At 40.6% G+C, this 25,021-nt stretch overlaps 2 protein-coding genes and 1 pseudogene across 3 annotated transcripts; 2 read left to right on the top strand and 1 right to left on the bottom strand.

Annotated features, from left to right (window-relative positions):
* The first annotated feature begins 362 nt into the window (after nt 1-362).
* LOC111328279 (uncharacterized) lies at nt 363-24,071 on the top strand. Of its 2 annotated transcripts, none has more exons than XM_022932675.2 (19): nt 363-843; nt 1,680-1,832; nt 3,346-3,494; nt 3,609-3,639; nt 4,292-4,421; nt 4,948-5,086; nt 5,725-5,900; nt 6,195-6,377; nt 6,488-6,645; nt 9,842-10,050; nt 10,299-10,405; nt 10,993-11,094; nt 11,364-11,551; nt 12,881-13,071; nt 13,839-13,945; nt 19,344-19,592; nt 20,547-20,587; nt 20,735-20,791; nt 21,524-24,071. In XM_022932675.2, the coding sequence occupies exons 1-19, from the start codon at nt 778-780 to the stop codon at nt 21,869-21,871; spliced, it is 2,784 nt and encodes a 927-aa protein (XP_022788410.2). In that variant the 5' UTR covers nt 363-777; the 3' UTR covers nt 21,872-24,071. The 2 variants fall into 2 exon arrangements, with proteins under 2 accessions (XP_022788410.2, XP_088592821.1); XM_088736695.1 differs by lacking the exon at nt 363-843 and adding an exon at nt 968-997.
* On the top strand, nt 14,085-19,003 carry LOC148721664 (uncharacterized; annotated as a pseudogene).
* LOC111328281 (uncharacterized) lies at nt 20,704-24,962 on the bottom strand. The gene is made up of 3 exons (XM_022932679.2): nt 24,779-24,962; nt 24,073-24,170; nt 20,704-22,454 (listed from the first exon to the last, which is right to left on the bottom strand). The coding sequence occupies exons 1-3, from the start codon at nt 24,960-24,962 to the stop codon at nt 22,356-22,358; spliced, it is 381 nt and encodes a 126-aa protein (XP_022788414.1). The 3' UTR covers nt 20,704-22,355.
* Nucleotides 24,963-25,021: the final 59 nt, after the last annotated feature.

The following is a 25,021-nucleotide window of genomic DNA, read 5'->3' as shown; positions in this document are numbered from 1 at the left end:
CAACATCAAAGATACGTATGATGCACGATCCTCGCAGTAGAGAGGATCGTGCATCATAACATCAAAGAATACGAATGCAGCTCCGCCTGCGTTGAGTTGCAATTGACTAGTTCCATTCTTTAGTATGAAACAAATCCTACTAGTATGAAAATAGTCCATGGATTTATTTGAAAAGCAAAACAAAACAAAACAAAACAAACTTGAGGGGTGGCAAATCACATCGTTTGAACTTACAGTCCAATACTTTGGGGAGTACCGCCCTTCAGGAGCAGTTCCTGCACCCATTCTCGAGAACGCGGGCTCCCATCACGAACAGCGGCTTGATAGTCACATGGCGATATGTGCTCATTTCGCCTATTCAGCCGGAGGTGTTGGAACTCAAAGAACTCGCATGTAGTCGATTGATTACAGGTTTTTAAAGAGAAGTGTAGAGAGATGAAAAATATTCAAGATTTTTTCGGGATGTTACTGCCTCAAGATGACCTTCTTTTCAAGGACAAGTTTGTCTTTCCCGCTTTTGGCGTCACCGTTTACCAGTTGCCTTTTTTGGGTGTTTAATAAACAAACCTATTACGAGAATTGTTCAGTTGTCAAAGCAGCGATTGGACGAAATAACAGATCAATTAGCAGTTTGATCAGTTCGTGAACGAAGAAAGTACTTAAACGCTCGAGAACTATTAAATAAACCATCGGGAAATACGTGGAATTTCTTACTTCGCAATGAAGTATTACGGATTTCTCTAATGCTGGCAGTTTTTAAAGACGTATTGATGATCAATGGAATGCTGGAATGCGGTGGATGCAGCTTGGCTGTCGATTATTATCCTTTTGGTTGCATTGCAGGTGGGCAATTTAATACTAGCTTAATACTTGCTCTATTTTTATAACTAGCCGAGGTATTAACGACGATAAATTCATTTCCGTTTCAAAAGGCGTGTAACCATATCGACGATATTGGAAGTAGTCTCTTGGGAAAAGTGAAATGGCTGAAACTTTGGTATTGTCACGCGAAAAGTTTGCTTACATTCTATGCGTCAAATATGCATTATAATATTGCTAAATTCAGCCTGTGGGCTAAACCAACGAGGAAGTCGATAGGTTACTAGTCATTTTGCACTTACGAATTAGCATTGTTGTGGTTTGGGGTTCGTTGACACATCATTTGCAATCGATGTTTTTACCACATGGAAATTCGATTCGATTCGATTCGAAATTGTTAGACAATGCCACGGAAGACATAAGTATAAAGCGGGCAAATGAAACTTCCGGATTTTTTTTGCCGACAATAACTTCAGAATATTTGATATAAGTGCAGATCTCATTATGCTTTCAAGAATAGTCTTATGCTAAGACCTAACTCAAAGATTTAGAAAAACGTTGAATCAGTAGAAAAGCAATGTTGTGATACCTTTTAAATTGAGTTAAACGTTGGAATTTAAACTCCAAAAGATTACAGCGACAGTCTACTAATTTAACACTTCACCGCTCTGGAAGCATTATTGGCTTGTTATTGCGTTTAAATTTCTCCTGCATACACAAACTCCTCTTTTTTTTTATCACCTCTTGGCTCCACTAAATGGACCCCTCAACGGGATCATTATGAATTTAGATAACACTCAACCTACATTTTTCATGGTCGTAATTTTGGTCAAATGATTATTTTTTGAATTCCTTTGCAGGGATTTAGCTTCACGCTTTATCAGGCTAGCACCAGACCATTTAATTCTTCGAATGTACATGCACTTTTTGTTTACGCCCTTATCAACTTCACTGTTGGCTCTATACTTTGGTATTTTGTTGGTTATTCCCTCTCTTTTGGTCCCTCACAGAAGGTAAGACTCTAATGAGACCCATTTATAGTGCGTGTTTAGTCTATACCACAAATATCATGAAAAAGCATGATGGCATTTGCGTGTCATTGACTGAAACTTATGGAAATATCTCCAAAAAAAAAACAGCTCTAATTTAGTTTTGATGCGTTGAGCAACTTTTGGTGACCTAGGCCATAGAATTTAACCTTTCAGCACTTTAAGCATTTTGGTAATTAGTTAAGAGAAAAAAAAAAAAAACTTTCAAGGTTGCCAATGTCAAGTATAATCAACATCCAATAATAATGTGGGAAAAGGTTACTGTCTAGTCATAAGGTGGAAAGAATCCAAACCTGAACATTTTTGGGCTAGAATTTAATGAAATTTAGAAAAAACTCAGGGTTCAGTAAAAGCTGTAAGCCACTCTAAATTTCTCGAAACTATCTACTTCAGATATCTTATGTTAATGATTTTATATATTGCAGGAAATTCTTAATATTCCAAAAATATTTAGACATTAAGGAAAGGCCTGTTTTTGTCATCTAAGGTAGAAAATGAAAGACAGTTGATATAACCTTATTAGTTTGGTATTTTTTTGGGTCTCACAGCTTGATAGAGCTGAGAAAAAGCTTGGGTATGATGTGTTCTCTCTCCATTCACTTCCTTTTATGAGGTAAAATTTTGAGAGACCACAGGGGTGCAGTCTGGGCATAGTCTGTAGAGAGGGACTGGATATAGGCTAATTGACCACTGGGGTGTAGTCTGTAGAGAGGGACTGGATATAGGCTAATTGATATGACAATTACCAGCTGGGAACAGCTAATCCTTCTTCTACTTTTAATATAAAAAGGTAGCAAACTAAAACATTGGTTGGCTTAAATCATCACTTAGCAGCTTATACTGGTTTTGAAGCTAGTTAATAGCAGGGGTATTCTTCCCCCTCTCCTCCCCTGCAGTGTTTGTTAATATTCATTCAAGCTCTTGGGTGAAGAGGGAAACTTTAAGTGTTGCCTTGGCCTGTGAACAGGTGCCTCCTACCCTCTAAAAGAAATTAACTAAAATAAAATTGGGGAAGGGGCTTTCCGATATTTTATTTTTAGGGAAGGGGACAGTTGCACATGGGTTAGGGTTGCCTAAGAACTCAGCAAAAGAACTACCCTGGGCTTGGATGCTTAGGGTAAAACCTTTTGCTCATAAGTCTGGGCTACAGCATTTCCACTCCACCTGTACTGTTCAAATTATTGTTGTATATTTATTTTTCTGAAAATGATCTGATAAGGCTGATGGGGTCTAAAGCAAAGCAAAAAAATTATAATTTGGATTACACCGGTCTAGAAGTCACTGAAAAATGGGTTTTTTATGCCCTCTTTCTGGCAGATTTGTATATAAAACCTTGTGCATGGTTTGTTCCCATTTGAGCTTGATGAGTCGGGGAAGGCAGAACCCCTGGACAAGCCATCTACACACCCATTTACCTCACAGAAGGAAATTTGCTGCCCTTTGTCCTAAAATTTGAGTTTGTCTTTTCTTTTTACAGGGTTTAATTGGAAGCCTTGATGATGCATTCTTTTTGGGTGTGTCTGGTTCCAACTGTTCTGTTCATGCTGACTCTGTGCCAGGAATTCTTTTTGCAAGTTTTGAAATGATGCTGGCTGTCATTCCTCCATTTATGCTTTTATCTGCTTGGTAAGGGAAAGCTTTTGTTTATCAATTTAGCCTACTTGATAAAGTCTGCCTTGCTAATAGTTAGATTATAATCGTGTTATGCTGTTTTAAGATTTATTTGTAACTTTTTCTTAGGGCTGAACAAATGAACATTCTTGGAGCGTTGGTAAGAAGTCACTTTTCATCGATAGTAAATGACAATGTGTTATTCAAAGGAGATTATAACATAAATAAAGCAAAGAGCGTGCTCTGATTGGTTAATTCAGCATCTACCATTTGCCCATGGGTGCATGCTGCTGACGTGAGCAAATGCTAAGACTATTTTTCCGCGCACGCTTGTTTTTTCTGATCACATAAGATTTGTTAAATAAAAGGGAACTCTTATTCCAATGTATCAATGTTATGTTATAAAATAAATGGTGAATGCCATAGTGTGTACTATTGACTTATGGATGCACTTGGGAGGTTTGCTAAGTACTCAAGAAGCTAGAGTCGCACTTGGCTATCGCCTCGTGCGACTCTTGCGCTTCTTTCGTGCTTAGCAACCTCCCACGTGCATCTATAACTCAATAGTACACGCTATGGCGTTCACCATTTGTTAACTGGGAGACACTTGTGTTTGCATTATTTCTACCATTAATACCATCACTATTATTATCATTGTTATTCTTATTACTATCATTGCTATTACTAGTATTAAGTCAGGTTGTAATTTCATCTACATTGTCGACTCCTTTGCCACATAGTAATTGATTATCAAGTCTACATAGAGATATAATCATGTTAGCCACAGATATTTATTTTTGTAATTGTTTTAGACTATTTTTATCCTTTGGCCAATATTTGTATATTATCCTCTAACTCACTGGATACGTGGAGAAGGATGGCTCCAGCACCACTTTGGAATTGTGGATCAGTCTGGAAGTTTGACAATACATGCTTCCACAGGTAATCTCTGTTGGTCTAAGTTCATGTGGTAGTTAGCCCTTTACACCCTCATACTGTTCTCAGGGTTTGTACCGGTCCTGGAAAATGTGGAAAGTCCTGGGATTTTATTTGGACAATAACCAGGTCTGAAAAGTCCTGGAAAAAGACTGCAAGTCCGGAAAGGTCCTGGAAATATGCTTAAATGAAGCAATAAACGTTGTAATAAATGTATGTAGACCATAAGGAGAATTGATTTGAAATTGTGGGAATGAAAGTGTTTAACATGAAATTTGGAGTCCTGGAAAAGTCCTTGAAATTTGTTCTGAAAAAAGGGAGGAACCCTGTGTTGTCTATAGATTGCCTGAGGTGCTCCCAGAGAGAATTGGTTGAATAATTGAAAGCATTTTTCTTTTTGTGATGGTTTTCTTTACTCCAGTAACCTTATTGCATGATTGAGGGGTGATATTGTGATGGGAAATTAGATGCTTGTCACTCTCAAGAGTCAAAAAGGTTATTAAAAAAAATCTGATGTTTTTATTTCTGACAGGTTCTTCTGCACTTGTTTTCACCAAGGTCTTTAATGGGGTTCATGAAAACCAAACACACAAACAAGAGCACAAGAAAGAAAAGGTGCACCCTCCAAATGTATACCTTCTAGCTGGGGGTCTGATCACTTCTCTAGGATGGTAAGGTTTCTTTTAGTGTTGTTTTTTTGTTTGTTTATCATTTTGATCAGCTTTGCAATTTAGAATAAATATTTTAATTCCTTTATTGGGAGAGGTCTATCAATTGAGATGACTACTTTTTTTTTTTTGGTGTAGATTTGAAAGGAGGGTTTTTGAGGGGGGAGTGGCTTTGGTTTGACCCTGTTACCGAACACCTCACTGTGTGTTGGAACCATTTTTCATGGCGCAACGCAACATGTATATCAAATCTCATGTTAATTCCACAATCAAACTGGTAGGTAGCTCACTGATGCCCCCTCCTCCCCCACCCCTGGGCAAGATGCCAGTACAGCTCAAGTAACACCCTCCCTCAGAATTTTGTCAGATATCCTTGTCAGTTCACCATTTAAACTACTGAGTGCTGGGAGAGACATTAAAAAAGTGGAAAGTGGCTAACATGCGTACATGAACCCAATACTATGACCAGAGTAGGTCTCAATCCAGATCTCTCAGAATAGAGTCCAGCATTCTAACCACGAGGCCTTAACATATCCCACATAGTTAGGGTTGAAATCACCCATAAAAAAGCTGTAGACTTTTCTTTTGTCGATTTGTTGCCAACATTGATTATTTTATTGCACACCTTTGTTTCATTACAGGTATTGCACAAATGTTGGATCGGTACATAAGTTCAATGGTGCAGCAATCCTTTCATTGATTAACTGTGACCTCTCTATCTGTGCATCTTTACTGAGCTGGTTGATTGTGATGTATGTCACCAAAAAAAGTTACAGGATGACAGATCTTTTACAAGGCATTATAGTTGGTCTTGTAGGTATGGTTCTTATTTGGAAGGAGGTTAACCCTCTAACCTCCAAGAGTGACCAAGACAGAATTTCTCCTTACAATATCAGTACAATATCCAGTAGACAAGTGATGAGAATAAAGAAAAATATCAATTAGGAGATTATTAGTTGATTCAATACCAAATTCTCCAAACTAGTATCATAAGAATTGTATCACAGACAGTAATGAGAATTACTAATAAGATGTTGAGAGTGAGAGGAACTTTAGATGACTCTCCATTCTCAGGAAGTAATGAGTTTTTTTTTTTTCTGTTGTGTTTCAGGTGTTAGTGCATCTTCTGGTTCGATAGAGCTGTGGGCTTCAATGATCAATGGACTCATTCTAGGTCTGATATCATCAGTTGTTTCATGGTGTGTACAGAAATACCAGCCTTTATGGACCAGTACAGGAGTGCACGATATCACTTATATTCATGGTGTTCCTGGCATTCTTGGGGCAGTAACAGGCAAGACATCTCAAAAATACATTTAATGTCGCGTAAATAAACTAATGCTACTAAAATTGCTCATTCCCCATCTTTGCATAATGGTAATGGCAAATGTTGAATTTATTTAGCTGGTCTGTTTACAAAATCATCAAAGGATGTTACAAGTGCAAACGGTGCTTTCTATTCCAATGGTGCTCAACTGGGTGTTCAGTTGCTGGGTGTGGTCATTACCACCATGTGGTCTGTACTATGGACTTACTCATTGATTTGGCTCATAAGAGTAACAGTAAGTATCATTTTTACGGTGGCCCAGAAGGCTCAGCGCAAACAAACCTTGGCGTTGCGTTCCAATTTTTTTGTTTGCATTTTCTTTTTTTTTTTGTTTGCATTACATATTTTATTTGCTGCAGTATTTTTTGTTTGTGTTGCATTTTTTATTTGCTGCAGTACTTTTGTTCTTTGCGTTTTGATTTTTTTATTTGCTGCAGTGTATTTTTTAGTTGCTCCAGTATATTTTTTATTTGCTGCAGTATATTTTTTATTTGCTGCAGCATATTTTTTGTTTGCGTTGAGGCTTCTGGGCCACCGTACATTTTCTCTTATGCGTTGCTTTTAGTTCTTTGATGACCAACCCTATTGAGTATTTTGGCCACTACTGGCCATTTTGGGATTTTGGCCACAACTGGTCGTTTTGCCATTTTCACCACTGGTGGCCGTTTTGGTATTTTGGCTCTTCAGCCACTAGTGGCTGTTTTGGGATTTTGGTCACTAGTGGTGGTTTTGGCATTTTGGCCACTAGTGGCTGTTTGGTATTTTCGCCAATAGTGGATGTTTTGGCAAACTGGCCACTAGTGGTTGTTTTGGGATTTTGACCACTATTGGCTGTTTTGGGATTTTGGCCACTAGTGGCTGATTTGGGAATTTTTTCACTAGTGGCCATATTGCCATTTTGACATTTTGGCCACTAGTTGCTGTTTTGGTATTTTGGCCACTAGTGGCCATTTTGGCTTTTAGGCCATTTGTGGCTATTTTGGGAATTTTGGTCACAAGAAACCGTTCAGGCATTTGGCCACTAGAGGGAGTTTTGGCATTTTAGTCACTAGTAGTCATTTTGGCATTTTGCCCACTAGTGGCCCTTTTGGCATTTTGGCCAGTAGTGCCTGTTTGGGAATTGTGGCCACTAGTGGCCATTTTGGCATTTTGGCCAGTTGCGGCCGTTTTGGCATTTTGGCCACTAGTGGCCATTTGGCCATTTTGGCCAGTAGTGGCTGTTTGGGCAATTTGGCCACTAATGGCTGTTCTAGCATTTTGGCTAGTAGTGGCCATTTTGTCGTTGTGGCCACTAGTGGCCACTTGGGCATTTTGGCCATTAGTGGCAGTTTTGGCATTTTGACTGCAGTGACCATTTGGGCATTTTGACCAGTAGTGGCCGTTTTGGCATTTTGGCCACTAGTGGCCATTTGGCCATTTTGGCCAGTAGTGGCTGTTTGGGCAATTTGGCCACTAATGGCTGTTCTAGCATTTTGGCTAGTAGTGGCCATTTTGTCGTTGTGGCCACTAGTGGCCACTTGGGCATTTTGGCCATTAGTGGCAGTTTTGGCATTTTGACCACAGTGGCCATTTGGGCATTTTGACCAGTAGTGGCCGTTTTGGCATTTAGGCCAGTAGTGGCCATTTGGGCATTTTGGCCACTAGTGGCCATATTGGCATTTTTTCCGGTAGTGGCCATTTTTGCATTTTAGCCAGTCGTAGCCGTTTGGGCATTTTGGTTAGTAGTGGCCATTTTGGCATTTTGGGCAGTAGTGGCCGTTTGGGCACTTTGGCGATTAATGGCCGTTTGGGCATTTTGGCCACTAGTGCCCGTTTCGGCATTATGGCCACTATTGGGCGTTTTGGCATTTTGTCCAGTAGTGGTGGTTATGGGATTTTGGCCAATGGTGGCCGTTTTGGCATTTTGGCCACCAGTGGCCATTTGGGCGTTTTGGCTACTAGTGGCCCTCTTGGCATTTTGACGACTAGTGGAATTTTTGGCAGTTTGGCCAGTAATGGCCGTTTAGGCATTTTGGCCACTAGTGGCCATTTGGGCGTTTTGGCCACTAGTGGTCATTTTGGTGTTTTGGCCACTTGTGGCTGTTTTGGCATTTTGGCCACTAGTGGCCATTTAAGTATTTTTGCCACTAGTGGTCATTTTGGCATTTTGGCAAGTAGAAGCTGTTTGGGCATTTTGGCCAGTAGTGGCCATTTCATCATTTTGGCCACTAGTGGCCGTTTTGGCCACTAGTCGTGGCAGGTTTGGCATTTTGGCCTGTAGTGGCCGTTTTGACATTTTTGCCAGTAGTAGTTGTTTTGGCATCTTGGCCACTAGTGGCTATTTTATCATTTTGGCCACTAGTGGCCGTTTTGGCATTTTGGTCATTAGTGGTACTGTTGGCATTTTGGCCAGTTGTGGCCGTTTGGGCATTTTGAGTACTAGTTGTTGTTTTGGCATTTGGCCACTAGTGGCCATTTTGGCATTTTGGCCACTAGTGGCCGTTTTGGCATTTTGACCATTAGTGGTAGTTTTGGCATTTTGATTTTGGCCAGAAGTGGCCGTTTGGGCATTTTGGCCACTAGTGGCCGTTTAGGAATTTTGGCTGCTAGTGGCCGTTTTGGCGTTTTGGTCACTAGTGGCTGTTTTGGCATTTTGGACACTAGTGGCAGTTTTTGCATTTTGGCCACTAGCGGTTGTCTTGGTATTTTGGACAGTAGTGTCCGTTTGGGCATTTTTGCCAGTAGTGGCCGTTTGGGCATTTTGGCCAGTAGTGGCCGTCCTAGCATTTTGGGGATTAGTGGCTGTCGTGGTATTTTGGACAGTAGTGTCCGTTTGGGCATTTTGGCCAGTATTGGTCGTTTGGGCATTTTCGCCAGTAGTGGTCGTTTTGGCATTTTTGCCACTACTGGCTGTTTTGGCATTTTGGCTACTAGTGGCCGTCTCGGTATTTTGGTCAGTAGTGGCTGTCTTGGCATTTTGGTCAGTAGTGGCCGTCTTGGCATGTTGGCCACTAGCTAGTGGCCGTTTTGGCCATTTGGGCACTAGTGGCCGTCTTGGCATTGTGGCCAGTAGTGGCTGTTTGGGCATTTTGGCTACTAGTGGCCGATTTGGGAATTTTGAGCAGTAGAAGTTGTGTCGTGACTTTGGCCACTAGTGGCCTTTTTGGGGTTTTGGTCACCAATGGCCATGTTGTATTTTGGACACTAGTGGCCGTTTTGATATTTCAGCAACTAATGGCCGTCTTAGAATTTTGGGTAGTAGTTGCCGTTTTGGGAATTTGGGCCACTAGTGGCTGTTTTGGCATTTTGACAAGTAGTGGGTGTTGAGGTAACTTGGTTAGATGTGGCTCGATTATATGCCGAGTATCAGTCGATTATGAAGCGATTTTCCATCGGCCGACTATCGAGAAATGTTATATGACCTCGATTCTATTCTGCTCACTTTGTTCCAGGTTGGTCTGGACTTAGATAAGAAAAACAAAATGTTTGGGGCGTATGATACCGCGAATAGTTTACCGTCATCCGTGATAAGCAGTGACAGGGAAGTTCTTCACAAAAGACTCTTCAAGGTGGCGGCTAAAGGAGATTTACAGGAATTGGATAACTTGCATGTTCAACAAGTGTCTTTTGGTGTGCAAGATTTTGATAAACGAACGCCACTGTGAGTGAAACAAAAATTTACTTTATTGTTTCGTAAATTGTTGGAAACAGTAATTTTCAACTACCCCTGTACCTAAGAAAAAAAAAAAAACAAACAAAGAAGAGAACCTCTAATTGTGTTCTGATATAGACCCTTTTATAACTATCATTTTTTTTCTCTTAAAAAAGAATTCGCAAATAAATTTGTTTTAGCGTAGTTTCGCATTTCTTCCAGTATAATGTATTTTGATTTGCTAAATTGTTTTATAGTCACGTGGCCTGCATGCATGGTAATCTCAGCTGTGTAAAGTTCCTTCTCCGGCAACCTGGTGTGGATATTCACGCAAGAGACCGCTGGAAAGCGTCACCACTGTCTGGTAAAGTGATTTTGCAAAGTAGAAAATATTTCTCGTAACTGACAATTGCGAGGGACAGAATTAGAACTAGTTAACCCTCCGGGTTTCGTTTCAAGTTCCCAAACAACACTACGAGGTAACTAAATCTGCACCTTAAATTTGGATTTCATTGGTTTTACATCAATACGCGCTGTAAGTAGATAGGGACAGGCAGCCAGTTTCTGTAGTCCTCCCTCTAAACTCTGTTGGCGACGACTGATCCCCCCTCCGTTCTCCCTGAAAATCATGTGATCCCAAAATCTTCCGCCTCCCCCCCCCCCCATCCCTCAGGCGAAAAGTATTGACTGGTCCCTTAAGCAAACTCGCGTCATTTTCTTAGCCAATCTGATGCAAACTTACAACTCACTGCGCTTTGGCTCATTCAAATTTCCCCGTACTTCAGCACGGTGACATTTCCTTACAACGGAACTTAATGTTTCTTTTGTGTGTGTGCTTGCGCTGATTACTTAGAATTTGATTGGCCATTGATCGCGGCTATCGCGGTAACTAATCTATAGCCGGGTGTTTTCAGTCACAGCGTAATAATCTCATCTACATTCGTTTTACAGAAGCTGTGCAGCTCGGTCATAATCAGGTGGTGCAGTGTCTGTTACGTCACGGAGCGGGATGGTGTGAGGACGGAGTCGGAGACTTGCTCTGCAGCGCTATTGGTACGGTGTGTCCTTTCGTGATGAGCTATTTGGTATCATGCCTATTTTGGAGTCGATACAGGTGAAGGTTGAAGATAGCTGCCTCGAACTGATTACCTTGGCCAAATTGCGTACAATAAAAGGAATCGGAAATTTTGGTTCAACCCTCAGAAAAACATGGTTCTTTTATGACATTAAAAGACGAGATGACTAAAATGCAAGACAAGCAGTTGTATGGAACCATTAAATTGCTTTAAGTGCGTCAAATTTTTCTCCTCAATTTTTTTTAGTGGTAAACGATGTGGAGGAGCTTCAACGCCTGGTGTCTCTTGGCGTGGATGTGAATGCACCAAATGAAGATGGTGGCACTGCTCTTCATGTTGCAGCCGCTGTTGGGAGTAGGGGAGTAGTACATTACCTCACTGATCACAGAGCAGACATCAATGCTGTGGACTCGCTTGGAAATACGCCTTTGAATGTAAGCGATCTGTTTCAGTGATCTTTTTTTTATTAGTCTATCGCAAAAATTGCGGGAAAGAACGTGGATTGGTTCTCAATAGTGTTATCCATGATTACGGAGTAGAACAGGATAAGCTGGTTTAAATGTGCACGTACTTAGGCGCTACTTCTTTTGCCGTCTGGAGGAGGAAGTGCACGGGCGAATTGAAATAGGGGACTGGGTATGATTGGGGAAGGGTAGGGTTAAGTTGAAAGAGGTTCCCCCCGCCCATACCAAAGGATTGTTTTGGTAGATCATGGTTCGTCAATCTTGAAGCATTCAGTTACGTTTTTAAAGGTCACCATTTGCAACCCACGTCAATTTTCAGCATTTTTAACCATTGTTGTTCCTCTCAGGGGCATTCTCTACCCTCTGATGTTTTAAAGTTATCTTTGAAGGCAATCCTCATTTTTGCAAAAAAAACTCTCAATAAGGCAACGTAGCTCCGTAGATATCTGGTTACGCTTTTCCTACTAAGGAGTCTGTGGGATCCAAAGCAGGGTCTTGCTCTCGGACGAGATAACGTATTTTTACATGATAGTAAAGCCGGTGACACACCGAGCGATTTTATACGCCGATCGTGGTAATCGGCGAAAATCGCCAGGTATGCCCGGTGTGGCGATTGCGTTTTTCGCCGATCGCCGCGATCGATGTATAAAATCGCTGATATCTGGTATGTCAGATATCGGCAATTAAATTCGCCGGCATTTGCCAAGTGTGCCCATTCCCGCGATTTTCTCCCCTTACCTTTGTTGCCAGTTGCCAGTTGCCAGTAAAATAAACCAATCAAGTTGAGCGATATTATCACATGACTTTTCAAAATGGCGGAAGGCATCAAAAATTGTTTCTGGACGGAAGAAAAAGAAGTCAGTTTGATCACAATGGGATCAGAAAAGCGTCTTTCGTCTCAAAATCCATGTCTTCGACCATATTTTTCTATTGACCATATTTTTCTATTGTCAGAACACTTCCTGGAGCGCTCTAGTTGCAAAATTATGGCAGCAACCAACAATTTTTTTCGCTTCGCTATCGCCATTTGGTTTGTTCACTTTAGTTTGCGCGAGTTTCGCGTAATTTTTAAACGTCACCCGATGAAATTTGGGATCAAGGCTGAAGTGCCACATTGTCGCCATTGGCGAAAAAATTTGCCAAGTGTTTCCGCAGCGATCTGTGGCGAAAATCGCTAATGATTTTCGCCGGCGATCAAATTCGCTGTGATTGGCCTACAAAATCGCCAGCTGTGTCAGCGGCTTAAGAAATGGAATTCTTGTGGAAACGAAGACCTTGTTTTCTTCTTGCGTTTTCCAGTATTCGAACATGCACGAGCACCTCGCGGTTAGCCAGTTACTCGAGGGTCTGGGTGCCAAGCGATTGTCCCATCATTACAGCACGCACGAAATCTGTGAAGTGGCTACCACAGGCAATCTGCAGATGCTCAGACATATGGTTCATAATGGCGCCACGGTATGTTACAGGGACTTCAACAAACGGACGCCGCTGTAAGTTTTTGAATGCTACCGCACATGTGACTTCCACTTGCAAGAGATTCATTTTCAGTATGATATACATCACAAAGTGTCCTCGTCGTTAGAATTGCATAAAAAGACACATAAGTGTGTCAAATATAAAGCATATTAAGTAAGCACCACACATTACTTGCGTGGAATCCATTAGAGGGAGGAAATCGCTAGTCCCCAAGTCCCGGCTTGGTCCCTGCTCACCCCACCGCCCCGCCCCCTTTCCCCTAGTCCTACATGAACTCCAGTACAACGAACCTCTTTCGGACAAATTCCTCGTTCTAACAAAGTATGTTTGTAGTTCGGTCCCAACCAAAGTTTGATGTAAAATGTCGATGTGTAGCTTCAGCTTAAAATCAAGGAAGCATCATCGGCAAGCGTGATCGCTGTCGATTACACATTTGCGAGTAAGGTTGATCGGGCGATTGTCATTTAAGCGCTTGAAAGTATATTGTCCAAAAATAAGAAAGAATCATCACAAATCAATTTACCTCTGAAGGAGTAAAGACTCGAGATTCTGTGATTGCAAACCTATTAGCCTTTAAACATTGCTGAAATTGTTACTTAACACTTCTCTTCATCTCTTGTTCTTATTTAGTCGAACTAGCTTTGATAACAGGTTTGAAGATTGACTCTTAACAGCTGTATGTACTCTTATCAAAGGCATAAACGTGCTTGTGTTAGGAGATAGTAACATTTACATGCATTGTTGACAGTGATTGTTTTTTATTTTTTGTTTTTTTCTTAAGACATGTCAGCGCGGCCGAGGGTCATTTGGATGTGGTTAAATTTCTTCTTTTACAACCTGGAATAAACATCAATGCTAGAGATACAAATGATTTTTCTCCTCTTCTCGGTAAGGTATTTTGTTTGTAGTAGCTTCTTTGGGTCATGTATATCAGTTAGTTGCAAGTTAGAGATCTAACTTGGGTGTGATCCGAGAGCGTAGTTCTGTTGTCTTAAGATGTTCTGTCAGCCCAACGAACGATCTTCACATGCAGCCAATCACAGCCAAACCAATCCTAAAGCACCATGAGCCAATCCAAACTCGCAGCAAGCGGCGTGCAGTTCGCGAAAAGTGCGAAAAGTCAAGTGAGTCAGCGTTGAAATTGAAATCATAACTACCCCTGGAAATTTTTTTCTTGAAATTTTGCCATCTGATATTTTAAATTCATTCGTACAGGGAAAAAAGGGTATGATGCATATGCGTTATTAGAGACGAGACGAAGTCGAGATCCATAAAAATGCGAAAAAAGAACGAGGCTAATATCCAGCCATCTTGATCCAGTAAGCTTGGTTAGTAAAGGACTTATAATACTGCAAAAAGATTTCGCTTTATTAAGAATTAAGAATGACTTGTTTACTTCGAGAGCTAACTGTGTTGTAGCACAACAAACTCACGAGAGTCATTTCTGTTTTCTCTGTTTTGACTACCTTCTGCCACTTTTTGCGTTCCCATCGCCGAAATTTTCCAAGAATTGCGAACGTATTTCTAATTCTACTTTTTTCATGCGCGGGATCAATGCAGGCAATCCCGGGTGGACAAGATGGGCCCATCTTGCCCGCCGGGTAACCAATCAGAACACAGGATTCGCTTCATCTTGCCCACGAGCGCCGCGAGCGATGCAATAAGGTTAATTAATGAATCAATTTGGATATATCAACAAAGTTGAAATGGTAAATTGGCCACCGTAACGATTACAAAAGCTGACGTTTCGAGCGTTAGCCCTTCGTCGGAGCGAATAGAGGAATTGTGGGTTGTGTGTGCTTTTAAAGGCAGAAAATGGAGCTACGTTATTGGTGGGAACATGACAACGAGAAAAACACGAATACCATTTGACTATAATTGCATGGGAAAGGTATGTGGCGGTAAGAAAGTGGAAGGGTTACAGTGATTGTCACCACCAAGCGCGTCACCCGGTGTTTGGCAATTTCTTGGGTGCTCTGGATTCTGAAATCCGTACTGGTTCGTGTATTAATCGCGTCTGGTACATATTACAAGTACGTGCAAATCCTGGACATCATCTTCTCCCTTCCCATCTTGATGGCCGTGGTTCTGATCGGCTATTTCTACGTAATGGTTTACATTGGTGCGCGCCAACGAAAACTGACTTACTGACATCCGTGAAAATGCGGTGCGTGCCAAACAAAAGATAGAAAGGAGCCTGGCCAGAACCGCAGCTACAATAACCCTCGTTTTATTTTTCTCTTACCTTCCCACCGTCGTCATTCTTGGAGGCGAGAATGTGACCCTCCTACGAACAAGCACGATTTTCCGTTGGACAGAGCTGCTGACACAGCTGAATTCTCTTTTACATCCACTCCTGTATTGCTTCGTACTCAACCGTTACTTCAGAAGCGAAGTGGTGAAGATGCTGAAGAGAAATAGGGATCAGGGGGAGGCACCCACTCCTAAGCAGAGTCATCACAGCTGGCGCCGTGTGGTGGTTCATGAAGATTTGGATGATCTTCAAGAGGTGAAAGAAACAAAACGAGAAGAAGACCCCCAGGTTAAGTCAGGATCCTGTGGTTTGACTATGGCTGATGACACAATGTACGAGAGACCTCGTGGATCAATGCAAGTAACAACCTCGTCTGATTCGTCCACTGGTGCAGAAAAGCTCATCATTTGTGTCGATGTTCACCAACCTATGCCTTTTAGTCGGGAACTGTTTGGGGGAAGTGCAGAAAAATATGCTCAATCTCCGTGTTCCTTGAATGACGACCGCACTCCTCTCTGCAATGGAGAATGACGATCGTGGAAAGTCGATAAAGATAAATCAAGGATACAAGCAGTCGCCAGTTTCCAGACAAGAAGTTTCCAGACAAGAAAGTCTTACTAGGCGAAGTACCGATAGTGAAAATCGAAACGATGCAATCATCGAAGAACTGGTAGATAGAACAAAAGAGAGACTCGAAAAAGGCGCTTCTTGTGCTTTGGTCGTAGTCAGCGATTATGGTTGTCAGGAACCTCATGGATGTACGTCGTCCCCCTTGCCTTCCAATGCAGAAAACTTCGTCATCAGTACTGGTACGCCTCCTCAGTCACAAGGAAAAAGGCCAAAGAGGAAATCAACCAGTTTAAATCTTCCCTTCCTGGTAGCTGCAACACGTTCTGCGATGAAGATGTTCCTTTCGAAATTATTGAGAGTAATGATGGTTCTCGGGGACAAGCGACGGAAAATCCTGAGGCATTTGAACAGTTGCAGAATATACGACACTGAGCTTTTAGAAACGGCAATGCGATTCCCGGCAAGGCGAATCCCGGCAATGCGAATCCCGGCAAAGCGAATCCCGGCAAAGCGAATCCCGGCAATGCGAATCCCGGCAAAGCAGGGAATGGTCATTTGGTGAACTGTAGTATATCCTCTGTAAAAAGAAATTTTTTTGTTCAGGTCAGTCAATGTTTTGGTAACACTGTTGGACCATATGTTTGAAATCAATAATATATTTATATTTCGATTATGAGTCCTTGAATTCATGAATTCCGCTTCGTTCCGAGTTCCCAATTTTTTGCTTTAGATAAATCACACGCGAAAGTGGTAGTTTCTCTGTATGGGAAGTCAGTGAATTAATTATAGACATTAGGATCTTAGTACTCGCTCAAGTTAGGGGTAAAGATTTTAAATCAAACTCTTGAAAAAGAGAAAGAATTGAAATCCTATTGTGGATACTCTAATGACCTAAACAAAAGAAATGAGAACAAGAACTCAGTATCCAACTTGTTATTTCACGGAAATTTTATTATCTTAACAAAATCTATGTCAGCCCGCACAAATCCCATTTTAAAAGTTGTACACAAATACTTTCCGAAGCATTTAAGTTTTGTGGCGAGGTCAGACTTTTCTTCCATAAATGTGAAACCGCGGGGAGTCTTGATCAGTACTCTGCATGCAATTTTTTTCTTAATTCTTGAGCAGCTGTGAGCGAATGATTTAAAGCGAACTGATTAAAGCACACGACACTTACTGAATCTGAAAAGTACGGTTTCCTCTGCGCTGAAAATTAATGGGAAATAATATTTACTTGGACACTCCGAGGAGTGGTTCAGCCACAAGTTGCCGTCTAGGCTTCCATGGCATGCGTGAGCGCAAGTTTGTTCATGGGTAAATTTCATTTGAGAATTGATGAAAAACCATGTGAAAACACTTTGTGAGAGGGATATCATTTTTCTCATGGTTTTCAAATGCCTTTCACATGCCTTTTTACATGATATGAAATTTGAATGTGAAATAAGAGTTAAATCGTAGGAGGACTGTGCCGAAAAATTTTTTTGAGGAGCACCGAGTTTTCACTCAGACACGTCTAATTTACAAAGGAGTGAACACAGAAAAAGGGGCTTGCTTTGAACTAGCTAGTATAAGGTATATATTTTGATAAGGTTTTTTTTTTTTTCGGGGAATTTTATGAAGAGTAGCAGCTTCTGTAACGGAGAAATGGCATGATCCCATACAGGTGGGAAAACGTGACGTAACAAGGTCCTTGTTCTCTGCCCGCAAGGGATTACGGTAGTGTGACCTCGAGAACGAGATTGTAAGCAAACAACGCAAAGGGGGAATTAACACGCATGCCTACTAAAGGAAAAGGAACTGAATGAAAATGTAAATACATTCATTCATATATGTCTTTCACTATACACATTAATAATAATAATAATAATAATAATAATAGTACGGTATTTATATAGCGCTATTTCTATCACTATCCAATAGCGCTGTACAGTAATTTTATAAATCGGATCGATAAGATTATAAAAACCATAAAAATCTCTAAAACATTATAAAGGATATAATGTTAGTGCGAAGATTTGAGTTTCAATTTCCATTGGTGAGAGAAATCATTTACAGACGTGTGCAACAAGAACGACAGATAATGCTGGTTATTACAGAGAGAAAATGAACTTCTTGTCTCGCGCAGTCCTGTAATGATGTGTTCTAGTCTAAGTCGCCTGTTTAGTGGAAATTGTTACTTCTGAGTGGCTTGTAAATACACGGCTTTGCTATTACTGGCGTCCAAATGAACGCTGGGAATTGCCAACCTCTTCAACAACGAAGAGCGAGGCTGCGCGAATAACTTCCCCTCACCCTAAGGGACCTGGCACTTGGTTGAGCAATCCCAGCGTTCAGTCAGACGCCAGTATCAGAAAAGTCGCGTGTTATTAGGATCGTATAACACATTAATATCTGTTTAATAAATATGTTTAAGCGAAGGTTCACCTTGGTGTATGTGAATAATATAGAGTGTTGCTAAAATTTGAATAATCGTGTTGTGTATAGTACTAAAGAAAGTCGGCCAGTTTAGGGAAATGAAAGCTAAAAAGAGAGGCCGGACCAGTAAGGTTCCTGGGCGCTGGATTGGCCAAATAATAAGACATTCTAGATCCGAGTCCTCCCCAGTGCGCCTGGACCTCCCTTGCTTTGACCCTCAGAAAATGAAGCGGAGTACTTCGGGGCTATTTTTTCATTCTTTACCATTAATTCTCAAACTCATTAATAATTCATCAATCACGATACGCCAATTTGGCCACATGTGTGCGTTTAGAAACCCCGATGAAATACTGGAGAGAGGCTTTTCCACTATACTTTGATGAAATATCAAACCCTAGAGCTTGATAAAATGTCAAACCCCACTGATACCAAAATCAGTCAGAATGTTTTCATTGTTCTTGGCTAATGATGCACGATTGAGAAGCAATTTCAAAAACTCGTGCTTCGTGTTTCATCGGGGTTTTTAAACACTCGAAAACAATAAAAGCACTCGGCCGTCATCAGTTTTCTCGTGTTTGAAAACCCCGATGAAACACTCGCACTCGTTTTTGAAATATTACGTAATTTGCCAATCTGCTAGTATTTCACCACAATGTCTCGCGTAGAGAGAGCCCTAATGAGAGTAAACAGTCCTACCCAAGAAGACCACCTCATGACTTGCCCATAGTTCCATCGAACCTGGACCTTTTGATTGCGAGATTATCGCAGAAATCCTGCGAGCAAACCGTCAGGAAGCACTATTTCCCTAAACTCACACCCACCATTATGCGTTGTGCCCCCGGTACTATGTACACACCACTTGTTTTCCGCGCTTAACGACTTCGGTGCCTTTATGCTTCGAGTTTTGATTCTTTCATTGTGTTGACGGTCCTTGGTGTGATTAGCCAAATACGCCCGCTGTGACAATAGTCACAAGAAAAAACTGTATCTTCATGTCTGCATTGGTTATTTGAACTGATTAGCGTAATATTTGACGCATCCGTGTAGACGCCATCGTGAATGGCCATCATGGGGTGGTGCAATACTTGAAGGCACGTGGAGGTACCATAAGTGAATGCAAGTTGGCCTCCCTGATGACAAACGCTGCCAGCACCGGTGACACAAGGACCATGGAACGTTTAATAAGATGGACCGGTCACGTGAACGTGTCTGACTTTGATGGACAGACCGCACTCCATAGAGCGGCAATGTGCGGCAGGCTCAATGTTGTCAACCTGTTGCTTAAGGAGGGCGCAGGTTAGTTCTAAACCATTTTTTCAGCATAGGAAAATTACATTCACATTGACCCTTAAAATACTGATTTGCTTAGTTAATCAGCACTGAGGAGGTAAGAACAGGGAGTCCACACAAACGTTGTGACTGTATACTAGAATTTAAAGGAAAGGAATAACACATAGTACTGAGAAGAACATTAAGTCCTCTAAATTCAATTACGTAGCAAACGGCCACATCGATTGTTTGACTTCCCTTTGGTAAGAAAAAATCGAGACAGAACAAAGATGGTTAAGATTCGCGAAGATTGAAACTGATTGTGCATGACGAACTTTCTCGGTGCACTGACAATCGTGAGGAGGCGTTGAATTAAACAGCACCCGGAAAACGTTTCAGGTCAAGCAAATGTTGAGTTCAGCTACATTATGAATATTTGGAAATCGGGTTCACGAGTACTGAGAGCAAACTTGAGTCCTTGGCGCAGATCGAGTTTGATTTAGTCGTTACTAATTAAGGACAAAAAGACAAAGAGGTGATAAACAATTTTATTAAAAACTAGATCATTGGATAATGCAATTCAAGACTTTTTATTGGCTTAGCTATTATGGTATATCAGCCAATATACCATAATCTACAAATATGGCAAGCGTACGTGTCAGCTTAAATTTAAAAGGGAGCTAAAAATTTAATAATTTAATTTAACGTTTTTAATAAAACAATTATTCCACTCGCGCTTGATGGATATGAGATGATTATAGCCAACGAGGCGCTACGCGCCTCGTTGGCTATCTATCATCTCATACCCAACGCGCGCTCGTGGAATAATTGTTAATTATATCGTACGACGCTGAATAAGGATGATGAAAGTGAGGAATGATTGCAGGTGATAGACTTGACGAATTGAGACGTGTTTTTTCTTTAAGATGCACAAATTTTACCGTAGCCGTACTTTCAACCGTCAGCTTATTCTATTTTCAGATGCAACACTCGTTAATCGTTATGGGCAGATTCCGTTGCAGGTAAGCACCTTGCTCATTGGAGTAAAGATCATTAAGGAACTTTTTGATAAACCTCTCGCAAAATCCTCTCGATAAACCCCTCTTTCGTGTTTTTGGTTTTTTTTTTTTAACAAATTGAGGATTTGAGTGTCTTTCCTTTTAATACAGATAGCAACAGCTAATGGACATACAGCAGTTGAAAAGGAACTTCGGAAATTTCTAAAGGTACGAAAATCTCGAGATACTGCTGGTGGTACCACCTTATTATCATAGGCCTGTGCGCGGTTGTTGAAGGTGATTTGTGTTCGGGATTGAACGTCGCTGGAAAGATAGTTGGCACTCTAAAATTTGGGAAGAACAACTTTCGGTTGAGTATCGAATAGAGCAATTTTCAGATGAGTGTCAGAAGAAGTCCGGAATTGCTTTAGTATTGCCTTACTTTGCTCTGTGATTGGTCCAGCAAACTTGACCTTCTCTCTCAACAAATCAGATGCAAGACTTGTTCACCCGCGTTTTCCTGCGCTTTAGACAATTTGGTTGTTTTCCTTTGAGTTCTCATTGGTTCCTAGAGGTTTTTCCTTTCTTCTGATTGGCCATTGTGATTACTCAGGTTTTAGTTTTATGACACTCAATCGAGAAGCGCTCAATCACGTGGTTGCTGTACCTCTGAATGTGATTGGTCTAAAAACTCCTGTCACCCTCTCGTCTAATCAGATGCAAAAACCTAATCGTGAGTTGGTCACCAGAGGGAGGTTGGTCAGTTGACGATTAAATGATGGAAAGATGTCACGCTTGCGAAAGCATTTTATTACACCACTTAATAGTACGTCAAGCTACAAAAAAGCTACGCGGACTTAAGCACAGTGCTTTTTTTTTTCCTTTATTGGCTATGCGTTGTCCCCTTCATTATGTCTGACAGCTCTCCACCGATGTTTGTTTTATTTCTTTTCTTTGCAGCTAACTGAAGAAATTCTCGTTACCGACCAGGTTACCGTAACAACATGCTACAGCCCTGAAGCGAGAAGGCGAGGACGGAAATCCAAAACTGATCGGCCACAACACAGTTATTCAAAGCGCCCATCTTGGTCCTCAACGGAAAACTCTCTAGAACTCCAACAATATCGCGAGCATAGGGTTAATAGTATTCACACTTCGCGGGAACAAATTAACCCGGCCAACATTCGGACACCGTCCGAAGCAAATGAAAACCCGCGGGCTTCATTTCTTAATGTAAATACACACGCAATTTCCGGTCTCACCGCGCAAGCACGAGAGATGACAGGAGGACAGCCAGATTACGTTTGATGTTGGGGAGAAGTCGCTCGGTAAAGCGTAAAGCGGTAAAGCTCCAAACGAAAACATTAAATAACCGTGACTCCTTGAAAGTACACCACCGGTAATTACGGAGCAAAGAAGAAAGAAAGAATTGTATCAAAGGCCACGACAAAACTACTTCTACATACAAAAAGAATCTTCGTCGGAATTCTTACCAGCCAACAAGATCCTTGCTCAGCATTTCTCGGTTGAATCTACCGAAGAGTTCCTAAAGCTTCTTGTCTAATCAAAAAATTAGTATGAGCGTCGACAATTTCTACGAGATCTTTCCCTTCACGTTTCCACGCGACCGATGCTTGTTAACCAATCAAAACCAGCTTGCGCGTTGAAAATGTTCACTTTCCGCGATGCTGAGAAGTCAAGATCTTCGACGACCAAAAAGTTCTGACATGTTTGTCTTCTGCAGAGACTTAGAGATTGTAGAATCGAGATATTCAAATGGTACTGTTTTCATTCAGTCGTCAAACAATCCTCCTGTTTCTTCAGTATCCGAGTCTTCAACTTTTTCATCTTTGATTTTAATCCTTTGGAGTTTACTTTGCCTTTCTAATATCTTTAAGAGAGAAACAAAAGAGAAACACTCAAACACCACACCATTTACAGACTTCAACTGACAAAAATTCAAGAATGATTTTCCAAACAGAATATTATCACACATCAGGTGTTTAAAGTTTATTTAAAGGGCAAATAAGTTATTAATTTTGAACAAAAAAATAGTTTAAGCATTATTGCCCTAATTTTTTTCATCCAAAACTGAAGGAAACCAGTTTTCTACAGTCATAGAAATGTTTAATTTTTTTTGTATTTAAAATCTTGATTAATTCTTAACTCCCGAAATTCTGATTTTGTTAATTCTCCCCTCTAGGAGTGTCACATTTCCTTGTAAATTGGTTACGAGAATTTGGTATTAGATCATGTTGAAAACTTCTTCAAGATAAGTTAAAGTATTCTCATTACCTGTTTGCTGGATAATGTGTGGATATTATAGGGAGAAGTTACATGTTAATCACCTCTGGGAGTTAAAGGGTTAATGAGTTGTAGAAAAATAGCTTGAAAGAAAGAAATAATTACAAGGACCTAATACTGTGGCATCACATTGCTGCCTTAAATAAAATTATTAAATTTAGTAGATAAAATATTTGGTCAAATGGGATGAGTTTATACTGCATTTGGGGGGGGGGGGGTTGTATTAAAAGATACCTTGGTTTTATTAACTGAGTTGCTAATGTAAATGGATCACTCTAAAGAGTTCTTAAAGCTGACATTTCAAGCAAATTCACAACTATGGTACTTGAACAGCCACTAATTACCAAACACATCTGTGTTGTACAAATCTCAAGCAATTTACAATTCTCTACCTAGGTCCTAAAATTTGGAACTCTCTCCCTATTTCAATCACTCATTTGTCAAACTTTCTTAGCTTTAAGACAAAAATGCAAGAGTTTTTACTTAAATAATCACTGAATTAGCCAAGCCACACATTCATAGCACTTTTTCTTTACTCGTTTTATTATTGTAAGTGAGATGGCTCTCCCATAAGCTTGATGGCTTTCTGGGTCTCCTTGCCTTCTAGCTGTAAATGCTGTAAATAAATCTTTGTATTGTAAAAAATAAGGCAAATGAAGATGATGATGATGATGATTAGCCCTTTGTCAGAGGGTCAGCCCTTCCCTGTTTATGCTAGTGAAGGACCAACACTCGGACAATCAGCTTTAGAGTCACTTTACAGCGGCCACTTCCCATTATCAACTCAGTAGGCAAAACCAAATTATCAAATTAGTGATGGTCTTGAAGTGGTAGTACTTCAAATAACTGGCTCTGTCTGTTCTCAATAAAACTCAGAAGAATTTACAGTGGTGAAAAGCCAAAAGACACCAAACTTTCCTGTCCTATTCTTGTTTATTTTCTTTTAACTGTATTATTTAATACTCAAAAATGATTCAATGGCACAGGGGAGTTTATGATCTCAAATCCTGTGAGAACCACAAAAAGCAGGTTAACGTAGATTAGGGCAGATTTGGAAAGAACTTAGAGAGGAAATTTTGCAATATTTAGAGTGGAAAATCACCTGGTGTGAATATATTGACTGCATTTTACTGCCTTCTAAATTCACCATATAAAACTCTTAAAGTGACTAATTAAAATACTAGAGTAATTATTTGTGTTAACACCTTGTTGTAAGTGTCTTTCTTGATCTTCCATGTAGCATTCTTGAAGTATTCTAAGTTTTCCTCCGTAAAGTCAACCTCTTGTATCTTTCTTTTCTGGCCTGTAAATAATTGCAGTTTTCATGGTTCAAATAAGAACCCTTGAAGAAATGGATTGAAAAGAAAAGTATGTATGGAAGAACAGGGGTAAAACTTTAAATGTACCAGGCTATATTGGCATTAGTGACATGTTGCAAGATTCTTAATAAGATTTGACTTCAGCCTCTGCCAAACCCAAAGTAATGCCAGGTTCTCCCAGAACTAACTTAAACGATTACATAAAGATGTCTTTGACCCTGTACAACAGTTATTTTAAAAGGTTTATTACAGGGTAGTATTGCAGTGGTAACAGATTGCCATTAAGAAATGACCTTGAAGGTTTGCTAATGAATATTTGAGAAAGGCGTAAACAACAGTAACACCAAAAGAAATAAAAGAATGTAGTCGAATTGATTATTAGAGCTAAGAAGTTAATATATAAGGAAACCGATAGTGCCTCTGAAAACCTCTTTCTCTTGCAAAAGCTTATGGCTTGTCACACATCTTTGTAACGCATTCTGCATTTACAAAAACGTTGTGTCCCTAAATCTTTTCGAAAGAGGAACGAACAAGAAAACAATCTCAACACTCCATTCTATCCAGGCGATACAAAGCTGTATCACTTCAGTACCTGATGATAACTGCAAGCCTTTTATTTCACGTGCGCCTGATTGTTTCTGATTGTTTCCTCTCGAAGTTCTTTTCTGCTTCTTAGCGGGTTGTTTTCCCTTCTGTGTTAACTTCAGTTTTTGAGATCTGGATGTTCCTTCCCCAATCACAAGATCAAGGCCTTTACGAACCAATTTGGAAGACATTTTCAAGGCAACATCAACGCTATTTACATCAATGGATTTTCCCACTCGGTTTTACTGCG

The sequence above is a fragment of the Stylophora pistillata genome, chromosome 10 (assembly GCF_964205215.1).
Source record: "Stylophora pistillata chromosome 10, jaStyPist1.2, whole genome shotgun sequence".
Lineage (NCBI taxonomy): Eukaryota > Metazoa > Cnidaria > Anthozoa > Scleractinia > Pocilloporidae > Stylophora > Stylophora pistillata.
Note: the sequence above shows the minus strand (reverse complement) of the source record. Positions and strands in the feature narration are given on the sequence as shown.

Coding starts and splice junctions, on each gene's coding strand:
- LOC111328279 (XM_022932675.2), top strand. CDS start 778: ATGGAATGCTGGAATGCGGTGGATGCAGCTTGGCTGTCGATTATTATC. Junction 1,833..3,345: donor CTTTTGGTCCCTCACAGAAG/GTAAGACTCTAA, acceptor TTCTTTTTACAG/GGTTTAATTGGAAGCCTTGA. Junction 19,593..20,546: donor GTTGCTTAAGGAGGGCGCAG/GTTAGTTCTAAA, acceptor TTCTATTTTCAG/ATGCAACACTCGTTAATCGT.
- LOC111328281 (XM_022932679.2), bottom strand. CDS start 24,962: ATGTCTTCCAAATTGGTTCGTAAAGGCCTTGATCTTGTGATTGGGGAA. Junction 24,171..24,778: donor AGGCTTGCAGTTATCATCAG/GTACTGAAGTGA, acceptor AATTATTTACAG/GCCAGAAAAGAAAGATACAA. Junction 22,455..24,072: donor AGAAAGACACTTACAACAAG/GTGTTAACACAA, acceptor TCTCTCTTAAAG/ATATTAGAAAGGCAAAGTAA.